Source organism: Rhipicephalus microplus, chromosome 7 (assembly GCF_043290135.1).
Source record: "Rhipicephalus microplus isolate Deutch F79 chromosome 7, USDA_Rmic, whole genome shotgun sequence".
Taxonomy (NCBI): Eukaryota; Metazoa; Arthropoda; class Arachnida; order Ixodida; family Ixodidae; genus Rhipicephalus; species Rhipicephalus microplus.
In genome coordinates this window covers 118,983,417-119,004,012 of record NC_134706.1, presented here as the reverse complement: position 1 = coordinate 119,004,012, position 20,596 = coordinate 118,983,417, and the positions used below count along the sequence as shown (strand labels likewise).

At 45.9% G+C, this 20,596-nt stretch overlaps 1 protein-coding gene across 1 annotated transcript in view; it reads left to right on the top strand.

Annotated features, from left to right (window-relative positions):
• LOC119185144 (fatty acid synthase-like) overlaps nt 1-17,881 on the top strand; it is a 234,243-nt gene extending 216,362 nt beyond the window's left edge. Inside the window, exon 25 of the mRNA XM_075869607.1 lies at nt 17,672-17,881. Coding sequence (XP_075725722.1) covers nt 17,672-17,682 — 11 coding nt within the window. The 3' untranslated portion in view covers nt 17,683-17,881. The remainder of the gene's footprint in view (nt 1-17,671) is intronic.
• The last annotated feature ends 2,715 nt before the right edge of the window (nt 17,882-20,596 follow it).

Sequence of the window (20,596 nt, the reverse complement as noted above, 5' to 3'; positions counted from 1 at the left end):
CAAAATAGAGCCCATCGCGTCATTTTTAACCGTGGTCGCTACAGTAACATCACTTGCCTCCTCCATTGTAATAACATCTTAACTGTTAGAAACTTATTTAGATTAATTCTATACATGTTTCTGCATAAACACATAACACATAAGCTCTCAACCGATTTCATTGAATATGCACTTTCAGTCAATACTAACACTCCATGGTTTGCGGCCAACAACAACTTCCTGCTACCTTTGATTCATACTAACTACGATACATCATCTTCACACTTCTGAGTCATCGTATTATGGAACTCTTTACCCTCATCGCTAAAACATAAAATTTCTTTGATTTCATTTATTAATTCATCAGAGCAGTTTTGGTTACTTATGTGAAGTTCCTTCATTTAATTGTACCGGTTTTATTGCTATATATTGTACTAATAAAGTGTGTTTTAGTGCCATGTTGTTTCATTTTTCATTTTAGTTTAGGCATTCATTGGTTTTTCAGTTGTTTCAGTGTGGTGGTGCTTTTACACTTACTCATTATATGCTGTGTTTTTGTTTTTCTGGTTTCTGGCCCACTTGCTTTCAAATTTGTTTTTTTGTTCTGCTGCTGCATTCACTTGTCTTATTCAATTGTAAACATAACCGAGGGCTCTTAGCAGCCGCGAACTTTGGGACCCTCGTCAGAATACTTGATACTTTGAGTTAAGTTTTTGTCTTAATAAAGCTCATTGATTGATGGATTGATTCACCATAAGAAACTGTTTAATCCTAACCATCATCAGCATGTTTATGTCCACTGCAGGGCAAAGGCCTTTCTCATGATCCGCCAATCAACCCGGTCCCATTCTTTCTGTTGCCACGTTATCCCGGCGAACTTTCTAATCTCATCGGTCCACCTAACTTTCTGTCTCCCTTTTGTGTGTTTGCGTTTTTTGAGAATCCATTCAGTAACCTCTAAAGAACAGCGGTTATCCTGCCTACATGCTACGTGCCCGACCCCTGTCCATTTCTTTGATTTTAACTATGATATCCTTCATCCTGGTTTGTTCTCTGACCCACTCTGACCTCTTGTCTTATAAGGTTACACCTATTGTTGTCCTTTTCATTGCTCGCTGTGTCACCCTCAATTCAAGCAGGACCTTCTTTGTAACCCTCCGGGTTTCTGCTCCTTAGAAAAGTTCTGGTAAGATGTATCTCTTATATACCTTCTTCTAGCGAGTTAGTGGCAGATTATCATTCATGACTTCAGAATGCTTGCCGAACGTGATCCACCCTATCCTAATTCTTCTAGGTATTTCAATCTCATTGTTAGGCTCCGCGCTTGCTAACCGACCTAATTATAGACACATTCTTTACAGCTTTCAGCGTCTCTCCACCTACCGCAAAGTGCTGTTTTCTGCCGAGACTGTTGTACGCTACTGTAGTTCTGTGCATATTAATTTAAGGCCCACTTTTTTGCTTTGAGTGTCCAGTTTCATGAGCTGTAATTCGTCCTCTGATGTTACTCATCAAGGAAATGTTATCAGCGAATCACTCGTTAATAAGATACTCTCTAATAACTCTTACCCCTAACTCTTCCCGATCTAGGGTCCTGAAAATGTCCTGTAAACACGTGGTGATTAGCATTGGAGAGATCGTGTCTCCCTGCCTTACACCCTTCTTTATTCTGTTTCTTTCGTTTTCTTTATGGAGAACTATAGTGGCTGTGGATCCACCGTAGATTTTTTTCCAGTATGGTTAGGTAGTGCTTTTCGATGTCCGTATTCCGTAGTGCCTGCATTATTGCTGATGTCTTGACTGAGTCAAACGTTTTCTCGTGTTCTATGAATACTATGTATAAGGGTTGGTTGTATTTCGCTCATTTGTTTATTACTTGATGGATAGTAATAATACGGTCTATAGTGAGGTAGCCTTTATCAAATCTTGCGCTTTCCTATGTTTATGCAACTCTAATGTCGCCCGAGCTCTATTAGCTGATATTTTAATAAATAATTGGAAGAGAATGCACACTAAGCTGACTGGCCTGTAATTTTTCAGGGCCTTGGCGTCATCTTTCTCATTGATTAAGATGATGTTGGACTTCTTCCAAGAATATGGTACCCTTTCCGTCAAGGGACACTTCTTATATAAGGTGGCCAGTTTTCTAACAATTTCTACTCCATCTTTCAGGAGGTCCACTGTTATCCTCATCAACAGTTTTGCCTCTTTGCATTCTTTCTAGGGCTTTTCTTACTTCCCCTGGCGTTACTTTAGGAAGTCGAATTCCTCTGGGCTAATATTCTTTCTAATGATATTATCCTGGCTGTTTTGGCTTTTATACAGCTCTCTGTAGAACTCCTCTGCCACCACAACTGTACTATTTATTTATTTATTTATTTAGGTACCCTAAGGGCCTAAATGGGCCTTACATAGGGGGGGAATGGGTTGAAAGCCGACACGACGTACAATATTGTAAAAAGAAAGAAGCAACACAACAAAAGTGACATTACAATATCATAAAGGCAGCAAAAGTACACAATTGCAAAGTACAGCGTGAAACATATAAAAAAGTGTAAAAGTGACAGAAAATCTGGTATTTGGAAGGCAGGAACACAAATTTACAGCCTAAAAAAGATGAGCATGATGAAGACAAGTTACAGGGTATTTTGAATAGCTAGAAAAGCGGGGAGTGCGGTTTGAAAAGAAGAGGTGTCTGTTTGGTCCACTAGGCTACTAGGTAAAGAATTCCATTCATTGATTGCCAGAACAAGGGGTGAGTTCTGATATTTGTTTGTTCGGGCAAAAATTGGGCCAACTTTGTGAGCGTGGTCAGCGCGTGCGGACGTATAGGGTGCCGGGAGTATAAATTTGCGAGCGAATGGTGTTGGATGATGGTGCAGGGTGTGAAAAAAAGTTAATCTTGACAACTGACTGTGTTGGGTGAGAGGGGGGAGATTAAGCTCGTCCTTCAAGGCAGATACACTCTGGTATCTTGAGTACGATGACAGAATGAAGCGCGCGGCCTTGTTCTGTACGGATTCAAGCATGTTAGTCAGACACATCTGATGTGGATGCCAGATGATTTGCGCGTATTCTAGTGAAGAGCGGATAAGAGCTTTATACGCGTGAAGTCGTGTCTCTGAATTAGCTAAATAAAGGTGACGCTTGAGCAGGCCGAGCTTTTTACACGCCTTCGATGTGATTTTTTCTATATGGGGGGTCCAGTTTAAATCGGAGGTGAATGTCTCTCCCAGATATTTGAAAGATGAAACTGTTTCTATTTGGCATTATCTATTAGGTAATTATAAGTTTCGGATCTTGTCGTAGAAGAAAATTGCACATGCTTAGTTTTTTCTACGTTTATTTTCATCAGCCATGACATCTATATTATGACATTGATTTTTTGTTCCTTCATGCATAAATTTGATTTTTACCTATGTACAAGTTTGCTTACGCAGCTTTCAGCCTTCTGCCGTTTTTTACAGAATGCTAATTTCTCTGGATCTTATGCCTTCTGACGTCGGCTACCTTACACCTATTGGCTAACTTTGAAAGCTCCACTAGCTCAATTTTTTCGGTAACATTTGAGGCTTTCACGGTCTGTCATCTCTTGACAAGATCGTTCGTCTCCTGAGATAGTTTTCCGGGGTCCTGTTCGGTCACTGTACCTTTGACTTCCGTTGTACATTCTTGGTAGACGAAGAAGGTGCTTAACAGCACAAATGACAAAAGGCGATAGAATTCCGCGCTCTGTTCTCGTCTCTTCTATCCCCTCCTATTGTTTGCGCTCTTAAGCGCCTTCTTTGTGTTCCATGCAGCACCAGCTGGCCCAATCAAGCACTTTGTTAATGTACAGCCTTTGATGATACTAGTGAGATTAAGCTTTATTGCGTCACTGTTATGTCAGTTACCTCGTTTAGTGCCTGGAATATATTCTGAAGCGAAACTCCTAATTTCCGCGCTTTCGCTCTCACTGCTAGTTCATTACTTGGGTTCTTGCATATCATGATGTTTTTTTGTCTTTGCTTTTTTTTTAAACCTAGGAGAATACGAGCTGTTACCATTTTCTGATCACTGCATCAGATCTTGCCAACAAATTCCACATCCTGTACAGCACCTGGGTGTGCGCACAGAATGAAGTCTGTCTCATTTTTAGTTTCGCCATCAGGACTGCACCACATCCTCTTACGGTTAGCTCGTTTTCTGAAGAAGATGTTCAAGACCTTTAAAATATTACGTTCGGCGAACTCTACTTTTAACTCCTCTGTGGTATTTCTACAGCTGATGCCATATTACTCCACTTCATTGTCTCTGGCCTGTTTTGTTCCAACTTTGGCATTAAAATCGCCTATCAGAATAGTATACTGTGACTTACTTTATTATTGGCTGACTATATATATACGTCTTCATAGAAGCGTTCAACCAACTTATCATCATGGCTCGATATAGGCGCGTAGGTCTGTACATTACGATCATCTTGAACCTTTTCCGAAACTTAATTATGATACTTGCCACCCTCTCACGGAATGCTATAGTATTCCTCTATGTTGCAAGCAATGACCTTGTGTATAAGGATCCCCACCACTAGTTCTTTTCTGTCAAATAATTCACAGTAGCCTAGGACGTGTCCGTTTTTCAGCTCTGTATAAGCTTCAGGTGTCATCTTAACTTCGCTGAGCCATATTATATTCCATTGAACACCGTCTGATTCCTCAAATAGGACAGCTGTACTATTTCACTAGACAGCATTCTAGCGTTAAAACTAGCCAAATTCAAATTGCAATGGCAGCTTGTCTGGGCCCAAAGATTCTTAGCACCCTCCGCTGTGTCACAGGTCTGACCACCGCTCCGGATAGTTGCTTCGCTGCCGCTGGTAAGTGAGCGTCAAGGGTTGACTGCTGTAGTCATGGGAGGTAGTGGCCAAGTACTGCACCAGGGTGACCAATCCTGCTCTGGTGTGGAAGTGCATTACTTGCAGGTGGTCGCTAGTGCGGCCACACCCTAGTCCTCTTTTTTCTTCAAACGATTCCCTTATCCCACGTTTTATTAAATATACAATTAAGAATGGTCCGGCATCTTTCTAACAGAAGTTTGTCATTCTATACTAAGGTGCTGCGCTATCTCCTAGCAAGGGTTCTGTTGCACTTTCTTAGCACCGTTGAACCCCACATGACCACACATCAGCTCTCAGCTTCATCTGACTCGTAGCTCCCATGGCCTTACTTTTTTACCTGTCTGAAAAAAAAACACCCACACACCACCTCGCGCGCTTTTCAACTTCTGGCCTTGCGATCTCCGGTCGACTTAGTGCCTGAATGATCATCATTTTACGCATTTATTTTCTCTTAACTTCTTCCAATCTCGTCCAAGTTTGACATTGTTGGTTTCAAAGTGCCCGCAAGGTCAGAGGCTTTCTGATTTCAAGGGATAGCACTTCTACTTTGCCGTTACCTGTCAGCTGACGAGTTGCACGCGCCTGTGTTTCGAACTAATCGGCTACTTCTATATCACTAGGGAGCTTTAGAATACCGTTTGTAAGCGTTGCGGGCGTAGCGGGTGCCATATGAGTTTTAGAATAGCGTTTTCCCGGCTGTGAACCGGAACGCACGGTCGCAGCGACATCGTAGCCTCGAAACCAGCACTTGCGGGCCACATGCGGGCTGCCATCACCGCACGCTATTTCGCATTTTTTGCGTGCGGTCCGCGAACGCGAACGCCTACTCGCGTTACGACGCCTGCGCAGTGGCAGCGACCGCACAGCAAGGGCTCGCGGTGCGCTATTCTAAAACTCCCTGTTGTTACGTTTAGCAAATACGTCGCGGGCGGTTGGAGTGCGTGAAAGTTAAACGTTAGAAAGTTCTTACTACTAAAGAATAGACAGGGGCTGCCTTTCAGGCTGTATACTATTTCGTTGGTGTTTTGGAGTAGTAATTAAAACTCAGGCAAATTAATAAAAACGCAGAGAGGGGCCCTCAGTCAGTAGTCAAGTATACATAATATTAATTAGAACTACGGTTAGCCTAATAAAGGTAAATGATAGATGATGAAGAGGTAAGGAGTGAAATAATGTAGTTCTAGAAAGCGGCGGAGGTAGGAAAGTTCTTACAAAAAAATGACGTTTGCTTCAGTCACAAACAGTTTAGTATATTTTAAATTTGTTTTGCAAGAGAATTACTAGGCCGTTTCCGACTGAAAATTTTCAGATACGGAGCACTGAGCCCTGTTTTTTTATTTTCTATCGTGGTGAGGTTAGGACATAGTGAACTAGTAGTTAAGGATCTGGTCTCCATGGTTGAATTGCATTAGAGTGGACGATGTTCGAACGACAGGACATTAGTGCATTCTACGTTTCTTGCTAAAATTACCGGTATCGAGAAAATTCCGTGGCTGGTTCGCTAATTTCTGTTGAGCCTAGTGCTATTTCAACAAATTTAACGGTTTGGTTCAGGTACGGGCAAAAATAAGGATTTGTATCATATTGGCCCAATTGGCGCAGCTGTTACACGCCTGCTGAGATTTCGTGACACCGCATTGCAGGCACTGCTGAAAGCAGTAAAGTAGCCTGCGAAGATCAGCCGTGCGTGTCAACGTCGAGCAAGAAGCTGTGATCAAGGCTCCCCGAGGCGGTTAGATTAAATTTCTACGGCGCGACGAAGGTTAACCACAAGCTGTCCTTGTAGGAGCCATCCTTATCCATTGAACTGTTATATCTACTTCGAGAGGCGAAAGCGCCATTTGCTTGACCGACGACAAATTTTCACTGGCTTTCTTTAAGAAAAACAACACGTGAGCTAACGACATACGCTCTATGCCCACCGAACGATGGGACGTTTTGTTCAGTAGTGCAGTAGGCAGCAGCCGCACAGCGTAGGAAAAGCGATGGCATTTTTCTTTTCATTCTGTTCTGTTGACAAGGAAATTACAACGAGAGGGCAGAATCCTCGTACTCACCGAACATGGCGAACACGTGCTTGTGCTCCTTAATGGCCGCATCGAAGTTGCTGTCGTTGAGGACGAGTACACGGTCCTCGATATCGTAGTCAACGCAGTTTGCCACCGTTAAGCAGCACACTAGGCCGATCAACTTTATGCAAAACGTGATTCCTCTTTGTGCCGCTTTTACGAACTGTACAAGCGAACTGGTTAGCAGCGCACCGCAGAACCCACCGCGAGTGCAGCAGTGTGACACGACTCAAAAGTCACCGTAGGAATGTGCCCCCTAATCACGTGACCTCATTCACGCCACTCACGTTTCAAGACAAGCTCGACGACTCCATGCGCCGTGGTGTCGCGCTGCTTAGCTGGGGTCTTTCGAAGTACGCGTTCACATCCGACCTTTCTGCATGGCAGCTTTCCTTAGCCGTTCGCCACAGTTACCAACGCTTTTCCTCTTCGTGAGTTGGAACCTCTTTTTCTCCCTTTTTTTCTATCATGCTGCTTTCTCATCTCTCTCCCTGTCTCTTTTATCTCCTGGACGGCAAGCAATATTTCAGTTTTTTTTCTTTTTTCTACTTCACACTGACGTCAGTATTGTGAGACTCACTCACAATCTTGACTTCTGGGTGGCAAGTTGGCGCTTCATGATGGTGGTAGCCTGACCTTTTGCGACGGGGGAACGTACTCAGCGTGTTGGCCTCAATGGAAAAAAACAATAAATAGAAAAAACCAAACGCGACGAGGGAAGGAGATACACACAGCAGCAGTGATCCTTGCGAGAGCTCTGACCACTCAAAAACTTTTTCATAGACTTTTTTAACAAAAAGAGGGGACGTCTCTATTATGGACTGGCACAGGAGCAAATGGGCTGAGTTTCTTGCTTCGGAATGAAATTTCAGAGAGCCGGGCTTGTTAAGAACATGAGACACCCGTGCAGCCTTCGTTGAAAATGGCTGTCCACGCAGTGCTCGCTTAAACGTGGTTTTCAGAGCTGACGTAGCACACCGTGGCACTCTCAACGATGAAAGAGTGGCACAAGTGGCTGGTTTCCGGAACTGCAAGAATGCGTCATGTGGCGCCATTTTTCACGAGCACGCTCCTATCGTGAGCGCCAGAAACATTTGTGGTTTCAAAGCGTGAAAATCACTCCAACAACCAGCGATTTCGGGGAAAACGCGATAAAGATATTGATACGTGTATGAAACTGTCGCCCCGACACAGCTGAATTGGCACCCAAATGAAGAAGACGACAACGTGGTTGTTGTGGGTTAGACTCTCCAGCTTCTCCCGTTGGCCTGCGTGACTGTGCGCTCTTTAAGCCTTTAGCAAGACCAGCTCTCGGTGAATAAATCTTCCCCGTAACGTCTTTTGGTGGAGGTACGGGGTCTTCACACAACCCGGCTCTGGAACTCCACAGTGGACGCCAGCTTTGTCCAGCCGCGATGCCTGAAACTGGCACTCAGGCCTCGCCATCCGCGCCGGCTCCATCACCTGTGATTCCCCCCCCCCCCCCATCTTCTCGACCCTGGCACGTTTTCCGGGACGGACAGCACGGACATCGAAGAATGGCTCGCGTTATTCGAGTGTGTCAGCAAGCACTACAGGTTGGACGAAACGCTCATGCTGGCAAATATTCTATTCTACCTACGGGGCACGGCACGCGCCTGGTATGAGACGCATGAAGAAGAATTAACCAGCTGGGACACATGCAAGCAAAAGCTTCGCGATTTGTTCGGTCGGTCAGTTGCTCGTCAGATGGCAGCCAGGCAGGAACTTGCGTCGCGTGTTCAATCATCGACGGAGTCGTACGTCACGTACATACAAGACGTACTGGCACTGTGCCGGAAGACTGACAAAAACATGTCAGAGGCGGACAAGATCAGACAAGACGTGTTGAAAGGCATTGCTGATGATGCTTTCAACATACTAAAGTGAAAAAACTGCACCACTGTCGACTCCATCATATCTGAATGCCGACGATTTGAACAAGCTAAAAGCAGGCGAATCACCCACCACATCGCGAGACTACCAAACACTGCTGCGACTTCGTCTTGCGAGGATTCTGCAGCGCCCCGTTCACTTGCGCCTCCTGCCATTATCGCAAGGATTGTTCGCCAGGAGCTGGAAGCCATGGCACCCGCTTCCTATCAGCCACCTGCGCAAGACAACTGGGCAACAGTCTCGCTTATTCAAGCCGTCGTACGCCAGAAGTTTGCTAACCTGGGCGTCCAGGTTCCCCAGCCCGCCAGACTTATGCCGCAGCCCATGAGCACTCCTGTCCACAACGCTGACCACCACTCGGCTCCACTTGTCGCTGCGGCAGCTTCGACTCCTTGGTTTCCACCACGCTACCGAAATCCACCTGAGTGGCGCACGCACGATGATCGACCCATCTGCTTTTCTTGCTCTCGAGTGGGGTACGTCTCTCACTAGTGCCGCAACAGGTGGTATTTCCGGCCAAGCTTTTGTAATGTCGACTGCCGTCAGGACCGTAGACACTATTCGCAACCCGCTTTTTTGGATGACCATACTCAGGACCCTTCAGCTCGCCGTTCATCTCCACGCTCCGAACCGTCCTACGTTGACGTCGTCGCCCACAAAAACTACTCTAGCCACTCGCCGTCACCTCAGGGTCGGCCGTCACGCTCTCCTCAACGCCACCGCTCTCTGTCACCGGCTTATTTTAGCCATTCCCCGGGAAACTGACGAGTGCAGCTCCTGGAGGTGGCGCTGCGTTGATGACTCGGAACGCAAACCCTCAACCGGCTACAAATTCAAGACGCAATTTACTTCGGGTGTTCATTGATGGCCACGCCGTTACCGCTCTAATTGACACTGGTGCCCAAGTATCTGTTATGAAATTTACACTTCCATCTCGCCTGAAAAAAGTTCTCACACCAGCTATGTTCTCTACTGTTCGAGTTGCCAACGGAAGTCGAACATCGGAGCTTGGTATGTGCACTGCCCGCGTTGCTGTTGCTCACCACCACACTTCTGTTCTCTTCGCAGTCTTCGATGCTTGCCTACACTACATCATCCTTGAAATTGACTTCTTAACCGCACACTCCGCCCTCATCGGTTGTTCTACCGGTATCTTACGACTCGAATTGCCTTTGTGCTCTGATTTCACTCCTCCAAGTCGCACTCGGCTATGATCCGTGGAGTCTCTACGGCTACTGCCCTAGGCTGCTATGTACGTTCCTCTGTCACCCTTCCCGTCCGTTCCTGATGGAGACTATCTGGTAGCTCCCTTCATTGATTTCACCCTTACGCACCACATCGCACTAGCACATACTATAGTGGTTGTTGCTAACAACCCGGTGCTACTTCTAGTTCTGAACTTCTCTACGTCGACCCAAGTTCTTCCCCAAGGCATCACTTTAGCCGATCTTTCCACCCTTGATGAATGTTCGATCTGTTCTTTTACACCTGACACTAAGACCATGGCGAAACCTGTCATCACGTCGCAAAATAAGGCGTTCCTCGACAAAATGATATCCAGTGACCTCTTACCTTCCCAAGTTGCAGCGCTCCGGGGTGTTCTGTTTTCTTACTTTGGTATCTTTGACGTCGACGACCGTCCCTGGGCCGCACAAGTGCCGTAACCCACCGCATCGACACCGGCGACGCCAGTCCACTCCACAAACGCCCTTATCGCATGTCACAGGCTGAGCGCCAAGTTATACAGACGGAGGTCGAGAAAATGCTGAGTAAAGACGTCATTGAGCCTTCATCGAGTCCTTGGGCCTCCCCTGTGGTCTTCGTTAAAAAGAAGGACAACACCTGGCGCTTTTGCGTCGACTATCGCCACCTGAATCGGATCACCAAGAAGAACGTTTATTCTTTACCACGAATTGATGATGCGCTCGACTGCCTCCATGGCGCCAGCTATTTCTTGACCCTTGACCTTCGATCCGGATACTGGCAAATTTCGGTCGACGACCGCGACCGCGAGAAGGCAGCATTTATCACACCCGACGGCCTTTAACAATTCAAGGTCATGCCTTTTGGGTTGTGCAATGCCCCGGCTACTTTTGAACGTATGATGGACTCTCTTTTTCGCGGTTCCAAATGGTCGACCTGACTTTGCTATCTGGATTATGTAATAGTTTTCTCGCCCTTCTTCGAAAGCCACCTGTCTCGTCTCTCGGCAATTCTTGACGTTTTTCGTTGCGCTGGTCTCCAACTGAATTCGTCGAAATTCTCATTTGGACGTCGGCAGATTAAACTACTCGGCCACCTTGTTGACGCCACTGGTGTTCGACCCGACCCTGACAAAGTCCGTGCAGTCCGAGAATTCCCGGTTCCGCGTTCCACATAAGAAGTTCGCAGTTTGATTGGGCTCTGCTCATACTTCCGCCGCTTTGGGTTCAACTTCGCGGATATCACTAGGCCCCTAACGAATCTCCTCAAAAAGAATGTGGCCTTTTCTTGGGGAAGGGACCAAGAACATTCCTTCGCGTCGCTAATTACCGCCCTCACATCACCATCTGTGTTGGCTCATTTTGATCCACCGGCTCGAACAGAGCTTCGCACCGATGCAAGCGGCCATGGCATTGGTGCTATACTCGCTCAGATACAGAATGGCACCAACCGTGTGATAGTCCACGCTAGCCGCCTTTTGTCGCCAGCGGAACAAAAATATTCTATCACTGAGCGAGAATGCTTAGCCCTCGTTTGGGCTATTGCGAAATTCCGTGCGTACTTATACGAACGTCCGTTCGCAGTCATCACGGACCATCATGCGCTTTGCTGGCTGTCGATGCTTAAGGACCCTACAGGGAGACTCGGCCGATGGGCACTTCGATTACAGGAGTACACGTTCTCGGTTATTTACAAATCTGTAAAGCTACACAGTGATGCTGGCTGCTTATCCCGGCACCCCGTTGATTTACCTAGCTCCACTGATTTGGAATCCGATGCCTGCGTTTTAGCCATCACTGACTTTTTGAACGTGGCTGACGAACAGCGCCGAGATCCATCACTGCTCACCATCATTGACCGCCTTCAAACGCGTTATGCTGACCCTTCTCTTAGCAGATACCTGCTTCAAGACAACGTTTTGTACCGCCGCAACTTACACCCCGACGACGCGGAACTTTTACTCGTCGTACCGCATCACCTGCGAAAGGATGTTCTGCGACAATTCCATGATGCTCCAATTTCTTGACATCTAGGAGTCTCCAGAGCTTACGACCGCATTCGACGGCGAGTATTCTGGAAGGGTCTGTACCGCTCTGTTCGCCGTTACGTCGTATCTTGCGACCACTGCCAGCGCCGAAAGAAGCTTACGACTACCCCTGCCGGTCTTCTTCAACCCATTGAAGTTCCAGCTGAGCCATTTTATCGAGTGGGGTTGGACTTGCTAGGTCCCTTTCCTACTTGTACAACTGGAAATAAATGAATTGCAGTGGCCACAGATTATGCCACTCGGTATGCAATCACTCGAGCGCTACCAACCAGCTGCGCAATAGACGTTGCCGACATTCTGCTCAACGACAATATACTGCAGCATTGCGCTCCATCTCACCTGCTCACAGACAGTGGTCGCTACTTTCTATCTCGTATGGTTGATGATCTACTCCGATCTTGTGCTACCCGTCACAACTTCACCACATCTTACCACCCTCAGACTAACGGCCTTACGGAGCGCCTAAACCGCACATTGACGGACATGCTTTCCATGTACGTATCTACCGACCACACTGAATGGGACATAGCTCTTCCGTTCGTAACCTTCGCCTATAACTCGTCGCGTCATGAAACAGTGGGTTACTCCCCTTTTTATCTACTCTTCTGACGTCATCCCTTACTGCCCTTCGACACACTGCTTTCATCAGACCACCCATCCTCCACTTCATACGCTCAGGATGCAATCACCCGTGTCCTCACAGCACGCGCGGGAGCGCGTGCTCAGTTATCGTCGTCGCAGACAGCACAGAAGTCTCTTTATGACCGTCGACATAGAGATGCCGTTTTTTCTGCGGGATCTCTTGTTCTCTTGTGGCTCCAATCTCGAAGTGTTGGCCTCTGTGAGAAACTACTATCGCGATACGCTGGGCCCTACCGAGTCATTCGTCAGGTCACACCTGTGACCTACGAGATTGGCGCTACCACAAACTCATCAGCTCCTACACCCAGAACCGAAGTAGTCCACGTTTCTCGTCTCAAGCCCTACAACGCCGACTCGCTCATTTAACAGGCACCGAGACGGTGCCTTATGGGCCGGGGTGATGATACCTGTATGGAACTGTCACCCCGACACAGCTGAACTGGCACCCAAATGAAGAAGACGACAACGTGGTTGTTGTGGGTTGGACTCTCGAGCTTCTCCCGTTGGCCTGCATGACTGTCCGCTCTTTAAGCCGTTAGTAAGACCAGCTCTCGGTGAATAAATCTTCCCCGTAACAATATGTTTGCTCATATCTCGAGGAGAAAAAAATACATCTGCATAGTTACATCTGCCGATAAGCAATGTAAAAGCACTTTCTTAACATATAGAGTTTTAGAAGGACAAACAGCAAGATTCGCTGCCCCCCGCCAGCCACCCCCTTTTTTTCGCAAAATGGAATGTACATGACAATCTCGCTATGGGATGCTAATTTGTTTCCGTTGCGACTGTACGTTTGCATGAAACGAGCGTTTTCGAACCGAAACAGTGCACACACACCATAAAACTGTCTTCAAATAATTAACCATGGTGCGCTATAGTGAAAACAAGAAAAGGTTTCCAGCGTTTGTGCGTGGCTCTTACAAAGAACAAAAAAGGAACAGCTGACCGGGCTCTAAAAGATGACTATTTTTGTTCGCTGATGAACAAGCGCCATTCGTCGTTGCAGTTAAAACAGCTGATAATCACGTGCAGTAGAGATGTATGAAATCAACTGCGTCGATAATATTTACATGGTGGATAACTGCTTTAAAAAAAAACGTCGGCAGTACTCGCACACAACGTCTCAGTTTCTCTCTCAGTTTTAAAGAGATAGTGCTTTGAAACATGTCAGTGCTCGCCAAAATTTGGCAAACGTATTTTTTCATTGGTCTCGTAATAGTATTTTACAGGCAAAAAAGGACGCAAATAGATCGCAAAAAAACAAAATTTTTGTAGCTGGCCGTTTGACCTAGGAGTTTCAATTTTGAACTTGTCGGCTCTAGAAAACGCAGTGTTGTAAGTCTTATTTGTTGGTGTACAATCCACATGACTCTGTTTTTATAGAGACGCCTAATGCTCAGTTTAAGGTAGGTCAACGAGTTTATTTCCTTTGTCCGAAAACCGAGTGGGCGTGTTTCGGCGTAAGCAAATATCTTGAGTGTTGAAAACTGCTGTCGTTGTAGTCATTTTAAAATGTAGCGTAAGGCATTTTTACCGGTAAACTGTTTACCATGTGGAAAGTCAACATAGGTAACGTTCAGTACTGCAGCTAGGAATTTTCACCGGTGGGGGGGGGGGGGGGAGGCTCAATCATACTTTATATGCTCGTGGTTGTGTTTGTATGTGTGAATATATATATATATATATATATATATCTTCACATTTACATTACAATTGGTCTAATAACTTTCTCTATACATTTCTTGCCATTATTGCTACCTAGAACTCATTATTATTGTGTTAAAACACGGAAAAACGAGCCCTAAGTATACACTTCTTTCCCTTATTCCTTAACAAGGGTCTCGTACTGGCAAACTTGGTGCCGTTCGGTTGTTTACGAGGAACCATATGTCAGCCACCAGCCCGTACCTAATAAGTTCACCTGCTAGGTGAAGCCACACAGCCACGATCGCCTTTGTGGCTACAGGTGGCATGGACTGACACTCTCACGTTTAAATTCACATATAAACCCAATGTGTGGCTGGGCCGATAGCCGCCGAGGTAGCTCAGTGGTAGAGCATCGAACGCGCTATTCAAAGGTCGCAGGTTTGGTTCCTGCTCATGGCAAGTTATCTTTTCACCCACTTTCTTTTCTTCGCATTTACATTACATTTGGCCAAAAACTTTCCCCATACATTCCTTGGCAATATTGTCTGTTAGATCTCATTATTATTGCGTCAAAGCACGGGAAAACGAGCCTCTTAGTATAAACTTCTGTCCCATATATATATATATATATATATATATATATATATACCCCTAAGATGAACATTTCTCTCTCTCTCTCTCTTTGCCATGGCGAAAATAACTTTTCTTTTGGTGGGAGAGGGGCAAGTGTCCGGTGTGCCACCTCCTGGCACACCGGACACTTGAATATGAGCGCCTCTCAACCGTAGGTTGAGAGGCGCTCATATTCATCAGCATTCCGACAGAAGCGAGAAGTGCGAGTTTATTTGTGCTTGCGAGTACACTGGGCAGCGTTTTCCAGTTTCTTGTGTGTACCGTCATACATTCCAAAAGAGCACATGAAAAGCGCCGATGGAATTGATAACACCTAAAGAATGTGTAGTATACATTTATACGACATGTAGACCAAGTTTTTAAAATGTGTATCGAAGGAATATTTTTGCAAAAATGACTAGAAGGTATAGAATTAAGCAATGATTTTGCTTAATTTGACACACCGCACTTTGAGAACCATATTTGTTTTACATTCACAAAATTAGTTTTAGTGGAGCAATTCAAGGTTGAAGATCAATTTTTAAATTTAGTTGTGAGCATTTTGTGTGACCCAGGTGGTATGCATGTCCGGCCAGCGTATTCCTGGCCGCGCAATGCAAGAAAGAGGAAAAAGAAAGAGGGTGAGGAGGACGCCAGCGCCAGCGTCAGGATTGCTCGCGCACTATTGGTTTCTCTCTGTAGGTCACGTGCACGCCTGTAGGTGACGTGCTGGTGACGCACCCACGCGCCCACGATGGAATGTGCGAAGTTTTTCCGGCTGTTCCATCGTAGGGAAGCACCTGCGCCCTGCCACCTCACTCTTCCTCCACCTTTCCCTTCCTCCTTTTTGCGTCCCTCTTTCCCTGTTTCTGTAAGAGCTAAGCCGAACCGTGCTACCCGCAAGAGTTGTAGGAAAGTGACTTTTAGTTTTGTTTTATTTATTCAACAACTAAATCACATGCGCCACTGCTGGCGTGGTCGACACTGTTGTGCGAATTAAAGTTTGAAATCACTATCTAACGTTGGATCACATGCATCACACTTCTGTCGCACAACATACCTGTTCCAACTGCCCTTGCAGAAACACGATTCCGACTGTCATGACAGACGCCCAGACGCTCACGTCTGAATTAGACGCCAACACATCAAACGCGAAGCTTGTTTCGGTCAACGACGCGGTTCCGAATGACATGGAAGTCTCACTCACATTTACGTGCGCGACGTAATACGACGATCCACGTCGTATTAGTTGCCTTGGTGCTGTCTGTGCTGAAGGCGTCACGGAGGAACTTCACGTTGACAGTCGGAACCTCTTCGCTCATTGAAACCATCACCGTGCTATCCCCATCTAATCGAAATCCATTCGCTCGCGCCCTCGTCGCACGCTACCGATCCATCCAAGACACCGAAGGGGCGAGGGTGCTTCGGCACGATGGAACAGCCTTAAACAACTTCTCTGTGTTTCCTTGACTCCGCGATGACAACAGTGACTGCCGCCGTGTCTTCGGGAGATCGGCGGCTGAGCGAAAATTCGCCCCACGTCTTTGCTTCAAATGACCACGAAGTGGGCAATTTTGGGGGAGTTAACAATACCCTCTCCGATGCTTCCATGGCGTCTGAATAGGCAGCTCGAGCACCCAAAGGAACTCTTTTCTTCGCTACCTCATTGTCAAGCCTAGACCCCGTTTCTTGTTACCACGGAATATGTCAGAGTGGGGAGCATGGCTGAAAATGAGGTGCAGGTGCTGCAAGTTTAGTCGGTGTCGCTGTGTCACCAGCGCCCGCGTCACCAGTACGTCACCTCCAGAGGCGAACCAATAGCGCGCGAGCAATTAATAGGCTGGCACTGGCGTCCTCTTTGCCTTCTTTCTTTTCCGTCTTTTGTGCGATGCGAAGCCAGCAATTCCAAATACAACGGGGGCCGTTGGATGATTCCTGTAGTACATACCTAAGGGCTCATTTTTTAACTCGTTTATTGTAGTGAAACTTAATTAGTTAACGAAGGGAAGAATTGTCGTGTGTCAAATAATCTGATGTATTTGAAAGCCTGCCTTCATAAGTTGTCGTTCGGTCCTTGTGTTGCGAGTGCGCTAAACACTGGAATAGAAGGGCAGGATCATCAAACTTACGACATTTCAACTATGCTGGGATTTTGTTAGAATACTACTGAAAGCCACAATTCTCATTCTGTCACTGACGTGAAGCTGGGTAAGCGCACCGAGTCCAGGGTCTTTGCAAGTCCAAGAGTGAAATCGTGGTGCAGCGAAAAACAGGGTTTTAGAATGTGTTCTCTCTTTGAAAGATTATCGTGGTACAGGACTGTGCTCTGTCAGCAGCATCAGTGGCAAGCTACTGAAGGCGTTTCGCGAAAGACGAGGCCGAATGGCTGGCCTGCTGGCCCGGGAGGGAAGGGAAGTCAAAGTTCTAAATAGAAATTTTCTGAACGGACGAAAGATGACCTGATGGGTCCGAGAAACGTTTCTCCATGGTGTCTGCTGCCGCTTTTTAGCGGGTGAGGAACGCAGTAGGGACTTTAGGTCCAAGAAGAGACATGCATTGAAAAGAAGAAGTAGAGTCGAAACATCCCCCTCTGCTGCTTGAAATGGCGTGTGCTTACGATTTGTACGACAAACTAATGCAGATAGTCACAGTGTTCATTCTCTCCTTGTCCCTCTCATGAAGGTGCACGTTGAAGGGATGGAAATCCGATTGCTGGGGCTCGCCGTGAAAAGTTTGGGGAGAACCAGTGCCTGAAGTTTCAAAACGCTCGACTGTACTCGATGCTTCGCAAGAGCAGCCTGATCGCATGGGCTGTGCATGCTTCCAGTCAGCTTTAGTGGATCTGACAAATAATTTGACTTTCTGCAGCAGAAATAAATTTATTGTTGATTCCATCTTTCTCATATTTTTATATTATTTGTCGCTCATCTCTCAAAAATATGCGCTTTGTTTCTTGTACATACTTGGGGAGGGTGAATGAGTGACTGCCGGCAGTTTATTCGCCCTCAAACGAAGCGTACTTTGAAGAAATAAATGATGCGAGAGGCACGAGTACAGCGAGAATATATTTATTACGTCGGAAGTGAGATTACAAGAATGGTCATGAAAACAAATGTAGTCTCGTGGGACCACTCCCAGCGCAAGAACAGGGCAGCAGATCTGCCTGGATTTGTGCATGCTGTTTTAAGCTCGTGTGTAGAGTATTGTACAAAAGTGATACGACTCGAGTAGCACGAGAGAATGAACTTATATAGAAGCTGACTGGCTATAAAAGTTAATCTCAAATATTTATACACAGCAGTATTGTTCACAGGCACTGAACGCGCTAAAGCGACAAAAAGCGATAATTCATGTTGCACAAGCACTTCCCTATATTCTATTCTGATTTCGCAAAACATTTTCTCAGAACTGAGTATTGAAGCAAAATACCGAGCAATCACAGCAATTTTGATGCAGGTCGGAGTTTCTACAGGACAAGCGTACAAATAGTGGCAGTGGAAACCTAAATATGTACAAACAATAAACAAAACAGCAATGGCAATGCTGCGAATCAGGCGTCAACTTTAGTGAGATATGCCTAATTGTATGTCCGAACTACACAAACAATGGCCGTAAAGCGCATGTCTTAGCTTTTAAGAGACGAAATCTTGCACAGCACAGAATCAGGTGTACATAGTTAAGCGAGCACAGTTATGGCCACCTCGCTAGCACCATTAGCAGATGACGTCACGTCAATACCTCCTAATGAATGGCGCATAACATCTACGACATAATACAAAACGCACCGACGATTGGCCGAAAGGGTGCAATTTAAGTGCTTCGCGGTGTGATTTGTCGACTTTGCCATCACGCACAGACACTTAAAGAAATTAAACTGTTTGAGACTATTATTTTAGATACCGCAACTTCCAGGACCACGCTCCTTTCTCTAGTTTCGTTGTCGCCGCAGTACACGTGTACGTGCTGCCATGCGCAATCCCGACCATTGACTATATAGAGAACAAGCGAGCTAATCGAAGAACCTTCCGATGCAATTACGCCCACAACGGGAACGCAACAGATTCTTCTGGAACTTTTACCTCACCGCTAGCTGGAATTTTCAACCGCACATGTATAAATGCCGATGAGCGTAATCGCTCATCAGTTCATCGATGGTCGCCACTAGCTCTGTTCGCAGCTGTCAGTGCCTGTGTGTTTCTGCAGTATGACTTTTCTTTTACGGGCCACTAAATTGGCCAAATAAACCTTTAGGTTCACCTCATGACCTCTTGGTAAAAACACAGTATACTATAGTGATGGGCGACTTTAATGCAAAGGTAGGGAAGAAGCAGGCTGGAGACCAGGCAGTAGGAGATTATGGCATCGGCACTAGAAACGCCAGAGGAGAGCTACTAGTAGAATTCGCAGAACGCAATAACTTGCGGATTTTGAATACCTTCTACCGAAAACGAGAAAACCGCAAGTGGACGTGGAGGAGCCCTAATGGCGAAAATAAGAACGAAATAGACTTCATAATGACTGCACACCCGGGAATCGTGCAGGATGTGGAAGTGGTTGGCAAGGTACGATGCAGTGACCATAGAATGGTACGGTCTCGAATTCGCCTAGACTTCAAGAAGGAACGACAGAAACTAATACGCAAGAAGCCAATCAATGAGCTAGCACTGAGAGGGAAAGTACAGGAATTCAGAGTGTCGCTGCAGAACAGGTACTCGGCTCTTAGTGAGGAAACCAACCTTAGCATAGATACAATGAATGATAATCTGACGAGTATCATTACGGAGTGTGCAGTAGAAGTTGGAGGCAGGGTAGTTAGACAGGACACTGGCAAGCTTTCCCAGGAAACGAAGAACTTAATTAAGAAGCGTCAAATCATGAAAGTGTCAAGTACAACAGACAAAATAGAACTGGCAGAGCTGTCGAAGTTGATTAATAGACGTAAAGTATGCGATGTAAGAAGGTATAACATGGAGAAAATTGAACACGTTCTGAAAAACGGAAGAAGCGTCAAAGCAGTGAAGAGGAAACTAGAAATAGGCAAAAGTCGGATGTATGCACTAAGGGACAAAGAAGAGAAAATAACTACCAATATTGACAGAACAGTTAAAATAGCGGAGGAGTTTTACAGAGATCTGTACAGTAGCCGGGACAACCACGACCTTAATACTATAAGAACTAGCAGTAACCCAGATGACACCCCACCAGTAATAATAGAAGAAGTCAGAAAAGCTTTGGAGAGCATAAAAAGAGGCAAAGCTGCTGGTGAGGATCAGGTAACATCAGATCTGCTGAAAGATGGAGGACAGATTGTGTTAGAAAAACTAGCCACCCTGTTTACGAGGTGTCTCCTGACGGGAAGGGTACCAGAGTCTTGGAAGAACGCTTACATCATCTTAATACATAAGAAGGGAGATGACAAGGACTTGAAGAATTACAGGCCGATCAGCTTGCTCTCTGTAGTATACAAACTATTTACAAAGGTAATTGCTAACAGAGTAAAGAAAACATTAGAATTCAATCAAACAAAGGAACAAGCAGGATTTAGAACAGGCTACTCAACAATTGACCACATTCATACTATCAATCAGGTAATAGAGAAATGCTCAG